We start from the raw sequence: 10,139 nt of genomic DNA on the forward strand, positions 1-10,139 counted from the left end.
GCAGGTTTGGTTTTTCAATGCAGGTTATATACAATGCCAAAGAATCCAGTTAACATGGAAAATACTGAAAGACAAATGATGGCTCATGATCCAGAAATGCTTTGGCCAACAATTTTAATACATTTTTACTGCCTTGCTCTTTCTCTACATACAGGACATAAAACAAAATTGCCCCAAACAGCAAAATAACACTATTAAAAACACTTCCTGTTAAAACATTTACATGCCTCTTATTAATAGTGGCTATTATTGGCTTGGCTTGCCACTCGAGCCTCCACCACCTTGTAGGTGGATTTGCTCTTAATGAGAAGTTCACTGATTTTATTTTTTTTAATGGAAAAGCTTCCAGAAGAAACAAAGCGAGGCTTCCCAAAACTAGCTCAGCACCAAAGACTAGGCTGGATTTCCTCAAGGAATAATGCAGGGTGAGTACTCAAGTTCCAATTAAGATTTCACCCACAACAAGCCTAGAGCATATCAATCTACATCTGTCAACATTTATATTAGCGTCAACAGTATTGCGTTACATCTTCAGATATCCTGTGATGTTTCAGTCACAGTTACAGAGGGGAGGAAAAAAAAAAAAAAAAAAAACACGATTTATCCCCAAAGATACAGGACATAACACACACAGAGGCTGGACTTAAATATTTGAGCAAGTCACATTGCTTCAGTGCAGGGACAATGGCTCTGTTTAGAAAGGAAACCTTATGCCCATACTTTGTGCTCGTCTTCGGAAACAATCAGTTCAGGGAGGTAGCTACATAAGTGTGGTGCACACAAGCCCAGCTCAGAAAGTGGAAGTCCTGTCTTAAGTTTTTATGATTTGCTGTGTTAGTGTGCTTCCCATTAGGAGGCTTTATTCAGCAAAGAAACCTGTTTTGTGCTTATGAATACTTATTTGTAAAGATGGGCAACCAGACTGTTGTGTATTTTACTTTTTCCACCGCTGCTCATGTTGATTATCTGCTCAAAATGAAGCAGCACAGGTGAAAAACAAAATCTACAAAAATAAGCATTTAAGTATCTACATCAACATCTAAACTGTTGCTGTTCCTCTGTTTACGCCACTGAAAGGCGTCTAGTCCCAAACTAGTCTTTCAAAGACCGATTTCCCGTCTGCAGACACGATTTAAAAGCAAATTTATTACTATATGCATTAAAGTCGTAGCTTACACCAGATCTGTAAACAGGTGGCAAATATTGACAGAACACTTTCAAACATGCCAATTTAAGAGCTTTGACACACGAACATGCGCATACACTGACAAAAACAGGCCCAATTGCAGGCAGGCAGGCGCAAACACACACACACACACACACACACACACACACACATTGGAAAAACGCTGCTGTTTAGTAGAACAAGTGTACTCTCAGATTCAGCTCACACAGGATCTGGAGTTTCCTGGTTATTTTAACAATGAGAAATAAAAAAGAGCCAGGTCTTTGTTTTGTTAGTATGAGCAGAATATAAATTGCCCCGTTGCATGAGCCAGGGCACGTAAAACTTCAATTAATTGACCTGCTCTGACAACCTGCAGCCCGAGATACCCAACAGTGTCTTCGTGATTCCTCGGCTGACCTTTCCGACACCGAATTTGGTGTCAAAGCCATGGCGGGGGGACCCACTCCTAATGCAATACAATGCTAACCTTAATAATACCGTGGTAGACGAGTGCACCGTGTGAAATATCTGTGACAGTGAGTGACTAAAAAACAACACAAAAAAAACCCCCAACGCAAACAAAGTGAAAGATAAATGAAACTTACCTGTAAAGAACTCAAGTGACTACAGCCATAATTTTAACTGATCCTTACACAGGAACAAATAGGATAAAATTGGCCGTTTAAAAAAAAAACAAAAACCTGGCTGTTTTAATGACAGTGAAGTCCTAAAGGTCAAAGTAAAACCATAAAACAAAAAGACATTTAAAGCAGGAGCTCAATGAAATTCACGCTACTCGACAGTGCTACCAGTTTAGCAGAGCTGACTGCGACCTGACAGCGGAGAGCGCGAACGAAGTCTAGTTCTCGTCGTCTTCGTCGTCGTCGTCCTCGCTGATGAGGTATCCGCGGGCCCCACTGTGATGGGGAGGTGAGGGGGGCGGGGAGGTCTTGGAGAAGAAGGGGAGACGGAAGGTGGGAGAGGGAGAGCGCTCCTCGCGGGTGGGGCTGCTGCTGGGGCTTTGTCTGGGACTGATGGCCTGCAACATGCGGCCACGTCCTTCCTTAAGCATGTGTTTCTGTGGAGGCGAGACAAAGGCGGGAACAGATGAGCTGATGATCAAATCTGCTGAATGCAGAAATAATGTGCTGTGCCGTGTGATTTTAAGTCAGTGTGACTTTTCTACATACAGTGGTAACAAAAACACAGAGTACACATGGTCCAGGTGGTGGTTTCTGCCATTGAAATATTTGCAAAGAGGAAACTTGTTTGTAACAGTGCATAATTTTACCATGTGGGTCTCTTGCTTTTATAGCTCTTTTTGATTGAAGTTACATAATTTACTTTCAGCTAAAGAAAGGAAGTCAACTCTCAAAGTAAAGCTCTTTAAGAGTCTCATTTCCTGACGGCTTTTTTCATTGTTACAAGTTTATATCTCTGCTTTAAATCCCAGACACTATCAAAAAACACTAAGACTGCATTTCATTTCTACAGTACCATCATGTCACATATGGGAAGACGTGTGTTTTGGGACTCCGACCTGATATCAGAACTATGAGCTGAAAACTTAGATTTAAAAGTCCCAGGCAAGATCTTGGCCGAGACAAGTGAAAATAAGTTTGAATCTTTGCCTGCCTGTGAGTTCAAACAACTGAAGGACAAAATTAAATGTTCCGATTTGTAGATCACACATATTATGCACAATGGAATTAACCGACTGAGCTAATAACCTAAAATAAAGATAAAAGACATCTATGACTTAACCATCCCCTGGTAACCTCTAGTCGCTAAGGAAAAATGTGTAATCCCGACCAGTTGGCAACTGATGTTGGTGATGCATAAGATGAGCCCTATTGTTCATAGTATTCCCAGAGTATTTACATTTATTTATTAAAATACTGATATTTTGTGTCCCTGTATCAAAACAATACCACGTCACTGTGAGCGGCTGCACAGCAGACACTTGCAGAAATTGCACATTTTCCCCTCACATTGGTGGTTCCTACATTGTCAGTAACTGGTCTACAGTCCTGTGTGACTGAAGCCTACTATCACAAAGTCATGTTATTTTAGTCTTCACCATTTCTACCGTGTTTATGCTTTGTTCATTTACACCAACAATACTCTCACCTCGCAGATGTGTGCATCACTGGCTATAAAGCCTTTCTTTCAAGTGAAAAAGTCTCCCAGACGTTTAACATTGCCAAAAAGCACATGTTTCCAATCAAATTCCTCATTAAATAGTGTTTAAAGACCAAACAAAACCAGCATCCTCACCAAGGCTCCCTCAGGGCCAAACATCTGCAGGAAGTTTCCAATAAACTCCCTGGACTTCTCTTCCCATTTCTGAATCAGGTCGATGCTCTTCTCCTCCACCTTCTGGACAAACTCCTTGCTCTTCTCCTCTACGTCACGCACCTTCTTCTTCACCTTGTCCACGCGTTCCTGGAGATGGTACTTCTTCTCCTGTTAAGGGTGCACGTGACAAAGGAGACAGGTTAACGAACACATCCACTGTCTGTTTAACGTCCGGTTAGAGCAAAGCAAAGTTTCGTACATTGATGAAGCTGACGTTGAGCTCCTTGGCTGTGTACCCTCGCTGCAGATTGCGCCTGACATATACATCATAGTCGCGGACTATGCGAGTGATGATGTCAGAGGTGGAGATGCCCTCTGTCCGCTGGGTGGGTGCAAACATACCTAAAGAAAGCAGAAAAAGCTGTAGCGATAAGAGTTTCTGGACTTATCCAATTTGATCCTTGTTGACTGCATACCACATTCCTAATCTCCATTATGCTGTTGCTCACCAGCTTCTTTAATGTGCTTGTAAACATCATCACTGCCCGCTGAGGAGTATGGGATGTCGTCGTGGGCCACGAAGTCAATCTGGAGAGGTCATTACAAGCAACACAGATAAACAAAGGGGAGATTCAGATCTACAAGCTGTACAAAAATAAAACAAACAAAACAGTAGGGAAAAAGTTAGCACTATAAAAATGTCTACAGTCTGACTCCAAGTTCTGAGTGAAGGGACTGAAAGTTTCTAGTCGTGGTTTTTAATTCTGTGTCATGTACTCACACGATGTTTTGCAAGAAACTCTGGCGTTAACGTCCAGGGGGCGTTTCGCACTACTTCATCGACATAGCGGCAATGTCTGATAGCATCATATCGCTCATCCTCGTTCATCACTGTGAAGCCCTTGTACTTGTGAGTCAGGTCATCGCTGCACACTGACAGGAAATATTTAAAGAAGTGAAAATTTAAAGTTTCTCCACAAAAAAAAGAGGCTTTGAAAAACTGATTTAAACAGAAGGGAAAGCCATAGAGACAGAAAATACTCAAACACTTCAGCTGAGGGATTTACTGTGACTAAAGTTCAAGGAGCATCATGTAACAATCTCTGATTGCATTGCCATTAAAAACACCACCGCACTGTTTGTTCTTATTTTATTAGACAGTTGGGAACAGAATGTGACGTACGCTCACAGAGCATAAAAATGAAACGCTGAAAGAATATCCAGCTGTTGAACAACATCCAGCAGCTGAGAGCAGCAACACACACTCAAGCTTACCTCCAACAATGAGATGTGTATTTGGGAAGAGGCATTTAGCCTGCATGAGGGCTCTGGCGTGACCTGAGTGGAAAAGATCAAAGATGCCATCTGCATAGACCCTCACAGGTCTTTCAGCTGGACGAACAAATGAGATAAGATATTAGGAGGTGGACAGAGAGAATCAAATGGTTTCATTTTGTCCACATCTGTGAATTTACTTAAGACTGTGGCACCAGAGAGGGAATCAAAGTGTGAGAGATTTAAGCTTTCAGACTCACGTGGTGTTCCCCTCTTGGCCTCTTCCATGCTGACTCTTTTGTAAGCTTTACTATCAGCTGGCTCTAGCTCATCTGCAAAGGGTACAGGGTGCCTGAGCCCCTGAAAGAGACATTGGAGGAGAATGAGATGATATAAAGGATGAATTGTGCATTTTTGTTTTTTATTTAAATTAATTTCCTCACAAATACTAGAAAAACTGTCATCATATCTTTAAAATGATGTAATTGCTCTTTCCTGGACTCTTACAGCATAAACTGATGTGGAAATCAAGGGTGAACGGATGACATTTCCTCAGCAAACATCAGCTGATATCTCACACTGCAGTATTATTGCTTGGGGCTCTTTGCATTGGTGTGCACTTTGTACAGCATTACGCACAAAGATTGCACAGCAAATACGGTGCTGTTAAAGCACAAAGACTCACCACAGTACACCTGGGGATTTTCCCAAACCGTTCACCCTCCTCGGCCTCCCCATTGGAGCCATCTCTTCTTCTCTTTCTTGACAGCAGCAGTGTGCTGGAGCTTTGGGCCTCCATCTGGGTCAAAGGTTAAGACAAGTTAAGACAAGTTAAGACAAGTGCAATTTAAACACCCCACACTTCACATTCAACTCTTTTCCATTAGTAACTAGAGCAGGGCGATATGACCAAAAATATTTATCACGATATACATTTGAAAATTTGCAATAACGATATAAATGACGATATAATTGACGCTAGACAAAATACTTTACAACTCCTCAACTTTATTAGTGCAAAAAAACAAACAAAAAAACCAAACAAACCCATCAATGTACTTTCACTTAAACAAGCAGCTTTTTTAAAGTGCATTAAAGTTATATAAAAATGTAACAGTGCAAATGCAAATTCCTTGCTGACAGTTTAACCAAAAGGCATTTCCAGTGGAAATTGGCCGACATATCCTCAGCATAACCATGTATAATATCCACAAAACTTAAGAGGTTATACACACAATATGGTAATATTATGTTGAAGCACAGTACGTATCACTCCGCGAGGCGCCTGACTACGGTAGCCGTAATGCACCGACAATCATCAAGCAGTGCGGGTTCGTAGCTTAGCAAAGTCGTACTGAAACATTTGACAGATTTTCGAGCGCCGTGTACCACATAAAATCGTTTCGAGGTCAGTAAACACAACCAGAATTCATACAGAAGGCACACGGGATTATAAAGGGCACTGTCGATTTTTAGAAAAATCAAAGGATTGATTTTAAGTGTGCTGTATTTTCCAAAAAACACGGTAATAACGACGGCCCGCTAGCATGCGCTACCAAAAATAGTGCTTTGTTGTGTATCTGACGGATGAAAGCTAAACCAGTTCCACACCACTGAAGTTGCAGCATTTATACAAACCAATTCTGGTTCATCCGTTTCATTTAACGATCCACTTTCGCCCTTCTCATTCTGCATCGCCGCCATGTGCGTATGTAAACAAAGGCACTGCGCATGCGCGTTTTACCCATATTCTATCGCGATATTTCATTTTCCTATCGTTGCCCAACATTACACCGGTATTACCGTGAACGTTATGATATAGCCCAGCCCTATTAGTAACACTTTATGTTGGGGGTAGGAACTGTATTACATAATTAAAGCACACAAGCACACTCAAAATATAATATACATCACGGACAGACTGTAAATTTATACAGCTGTCGTGTTATGACAGGTGATATATGCCGAGTCACCTTTGACCCAGAAACTGGGAGAACACAGTATGAACCACCATGACAGATTCTCACATCCATAGAGATACAGGTCAAGTGAAAATCAAGCAAACACCACCTGTTCCAACATACCATAGTTAATTCCTAAACATACAGAACATTAACCCCATTCAGCCTTTACATCTGATGCCTCGTGTGAGATCAAGTTAGCCTCACATGTGGGAACATTAAACCCAGCCCCGTTTCTCCAGTGTCAGCAGGTCACCACAAGTTGGCGTATTTTTATACTCTATGCTGATAGACTTCAGCTGACTTTGTGATACACATAAGAGCCTGCTGGATGCCTTTCCACAACTTTATGGCACAGCCTGAGATATTTGGAGGAAGCTATAAAAGAATACTTCTTGCAAAGATGAATAATCCCCTCATGAGACTTCAGTCGGCTTCTCTTATCAAACCTACAAGTTCACATTATAAAAGTTATTAAACATTAGAAATGCTTGCTTTCAAAAATGATTAACGAGTAATCCATAGCCAAAATGACAACCGAATACGTGTATGTTCATTAATCAACCATGCAGAAGAGAACAAATATGGGAAGGTCTTGTGTTTGTATCTTGTCTGCAGTGTGTCTGTGCCCTTGTAACAAAAAAAAGAGACTCTTTAGCATCACATGACATTTAGCTTCACGACTCATTCAAAACAAAGAAGTTCCAACCACCCCGACAGTCAGAATATAGGAAAAAGTCAAGTCTATAATCTAAGTGTGCTAGTGTTATGGGTGGAGGCTCTGCCTCATTCCACACATTCCATCAAACCACACATCATTAAAGTGGATATTCACATTTTATGATTAACCATGGCACTTCCTTAAAGGAGACATACTCAGATATCCAGCTCCATATTATTATTAAACTAGAGTAGATGTGGATTGTTTATAGTTTAGGATAATCCCAATTTATCCTTTTACTTAACACTAGTTGTGTCTTAAACAAGTTTTTATCTGTTCTCCCTTTATGACCACTTTTATGTCAAATTCATCTAACAAATTCATGCAGACAGCGCCAATACTTAAAAAACCTGATGCTTTATTGCATATATTTATTTCACCCGTCATATTTCACACACTGTTCAAGTACATATCATGTTTTCGCTGTTTTGTTTTTATAGTTGTGTGTACTTTTCTTTTTAAGTTTTAATAGTGATCTATTTTGCTGGGTCATGAAAAGCACTTCACAACTATGTTTTTGGAAAGTGATATATGAATAAAGTTCAACATTGGTATCCAGATTTGAGAGCATTAACAACTGACCTAATTATCTGAAAGTTTTACAATAAATTTAGAAGAAATAGAAAAGCAAAAGAAAAGGTTTCTTTTAACTTGCGATTAGGTCATAATAGCCCCCGGCTGGACATCTGCTGCTGTGTCAGTTATGAAACTGTGACTCAGTACAATGAGTGAAGGACATGGCAGCTCAACATTCCTGGTGGTGACAGCTACCTGATCCAACACTGGGCACTTGCACAAACGCCCCCCTCCTGCCAGCAGCTGAACACTGGGACTGAAAAGTCCTACAGGGCTCCCACACAGTGACAGAGAAGATTTAGATGAAGAGCGCATGTCATCATCACTGAAACTGACTGCTATAATAAGAACGCAACAAAGAGGCCAGTGCCAAGCACTGTGTGAATAAGAGCTGTGCAAATGAGGTACATGATCAAACCTGTAAAATGATTAAATAACACAATGCTTCTCAGCAAATCCAAGAAAACAATATAATGTATTAAGCTTGTAGTGATTACCTTAACCCTATAAGTTTAGCCTTCTAACCTTTTATTTATTTAAACTTTATTCAAATTGTATTTTATTGCTTTGTCCAGCACTTTGGTCAGTGGTTGCTCTTTTTGTAACTGCTTTATAAATACTTGGCTAGCCTAGTACAGAATCATCTTTATTTCTCTTTACGTTCTCAAAGCTAAAAGAGACTTTTCGATATCTTTCTTAAGCCAACTATCAGGCTTAAACCTGCATATCTTCCAGAAACACATCAAAAACTGAAATGAGACACTGACTGCGGCACTGTTCCACAAATGACTCAAATGATTAATCATTGATTACAGGAAGTTACCTGTTCAAATTCGGGTCACATCTAAGATTAGTAACTGTGTGCACATCCAACGCTGTCTTAGTTCGTACAGTAAGGTTTAAACACAGAAGTTATTCGGCCCTGGCCCGGCTCACTAAAGGTCCTCCGACCACACTTTGAAAACCACACAGCATTTAACACAATGTTCCCAATGTCTAGTATCCCTGGGAAGTTATAATGCTGTTCAGTAAGGCTGCAAACACATGCAAAGTTGACACAGAGAGTGCAACAGGCATCTAACCTCAACTATTGACAGGAGAGACACCAACAGCTGACAGAGGGCTTGGTGATAATAGTTGTGAAGTACAGCAGTAAAAAAAAAAAATTGGCTGTGCCGACTTTTTCGCCTCTCACTGAAATTCCCAACCTCACTAGGCTAAAAATCCCGTCTCGTAACATTAGCTAACGTCAGGTATCTGTTTGAAGTTTCTGCTTGCTTACCTTTCGCTGTTTTGTTTTTTTTTCGGAATGCTGCCTTGCACGAGTGGGCGGCTTGCTACCCTCGCAGTGCCAGCAGGCTAGCTGGCTGAAAGCAAGAAAGCTAGCTAACGCTGCTAGCCACCCTCAGTTGCTAGTTACCAATCTACCTTTTAAAGTTGGCCGCCTATTAGCTAACTTTAGCCGTTAGCTCGCTAGTTCGCTAGCACAAGTGACAACGGTAAAGATGAACAATCCTGTGCGTCCAACGTCCCAGTATTTTCTGTGTCGCTGTCAAAATACCGCATCAACCAGAAGGACAGACAAATTCTCAGCAGTGACAGCCTATACTACAAGGCTGACAGGTCAACAACACAGGAACTACAAAACTTGCACGTCCTTAAAGGAACTGGTACAACAACGGGCGCTTCCGTGACTGTACTCGACTGCCACCTACTGGAATTATTCTTCTACTTCTTCTTTTTCTGGTGTTTGCCAGCAGCTGGCATCGTTTTACGTTGCATCGCCCCTTCTATATCTTTAGTTTGTCATTGTCCTTTCGTTCTAAGTCGTCCTAATGAGAAGATCCCTTTCGATAAATAACATTCTCCTTCTCTCTGTTGTGTCCCACACATAAGCATAATGTATAACCCTAAACTTTGCATGTTTCTTATCAGCTCTCTTGCTTTGTAAAACTTCTTGTACAAGATTAAGACATTGCACACTTTCTCTTTCCTGATTACAACAAACAGTAGGATGCTTTCCTGCAGTAAAAATGTTCAGTGTAAATGACTGCGTCCTGTTCTCAGCCTACAAGCGATCTCTTGTTCTTTCCGATTAGAGTTCCTGCTTCTTATCTCTCCCACCTTCTTCTGTAACTTC

General features: G+C 41.0%; 1 protein-coding gene across 1 annotated transcript; it reads right to left on the reverse strand.

Annotated features, from left to right (window-relative positions):
* Window positions 1-97: 97 nt before the first annotated feature.
* On the reverse strand, window positions 98-9,684 carry pcyt1aa (phosphate cytidylyltransferase 1A, choline a). The gene is made up of 9 exons (XM_005920596.3): window positions 9,282-9,684; window positions 5,427-5,540; window positions 5,002-5,101; window positions 4,742-4,858; window positions 4,248-4,399; window positions 3,976-4,054; window positions 3,726-3,868; window positions 3,446-3,634; window positions 98-2,246 (listed from the first exon to the last, which is right to left on the reverse strand). The coding sequence occupies exons 2-9, from the start codon at window positions 5,538-5,540 to the stop codon at window positions 2,028-2,030; spliced, it is 1,113 nt and encodes a 370-aa protein (XP_005920658.1). The 5' UTR covers window positions 9,282-9,684; the 3' UTR covers window positions 98-2,027.
* Window positions 9,685-10,139: the final 455 nt, after the last annotated feature.

Source organism: Haplochromis burtoni, unplaced genomic scaffold (genome assembly GCF_018398535.1).
Source record: "Haplochromis burtoni strain Fernald_Lab_line unplaced genomic scaffold, NCSU_Asbu1 Contig_41, whole genome shotgun sequence".
In the NCBI taxonomy this organism is placed as follows: Eukaryota; Metazoa; Chordata; class Actinopteri; order Cichliformes; family Cichlidae; genus Haplochromis; species Haplochromis burtoni.

Excerpts from the sequence above, each read along its gene's own strand:
- pcyt1aa (XM_005920596.3), bottom strand. The coding sequence starts at position 5,540 with ATGGAGGCCCAAAGCTCCAGCACACTGCTGCTGTCAAGAAAGAGAAGA. Across the intron at positions 4,859-5,001 it reads GGCCAAGAGGGGAACACCAC|CTGAAAGACCTGTGAGGGTC; the intron begins GTGAGTCTGAAA and ends TTGTTCGTCCAG. Across the intron at positions 3,869-3,975 it reads CAAGCACATTAAAGAAGCTG|GTATGTTTGCACCCACCCAG; the intron begins GTGAGCAACAGC and ends TGCTTTCTTTAG.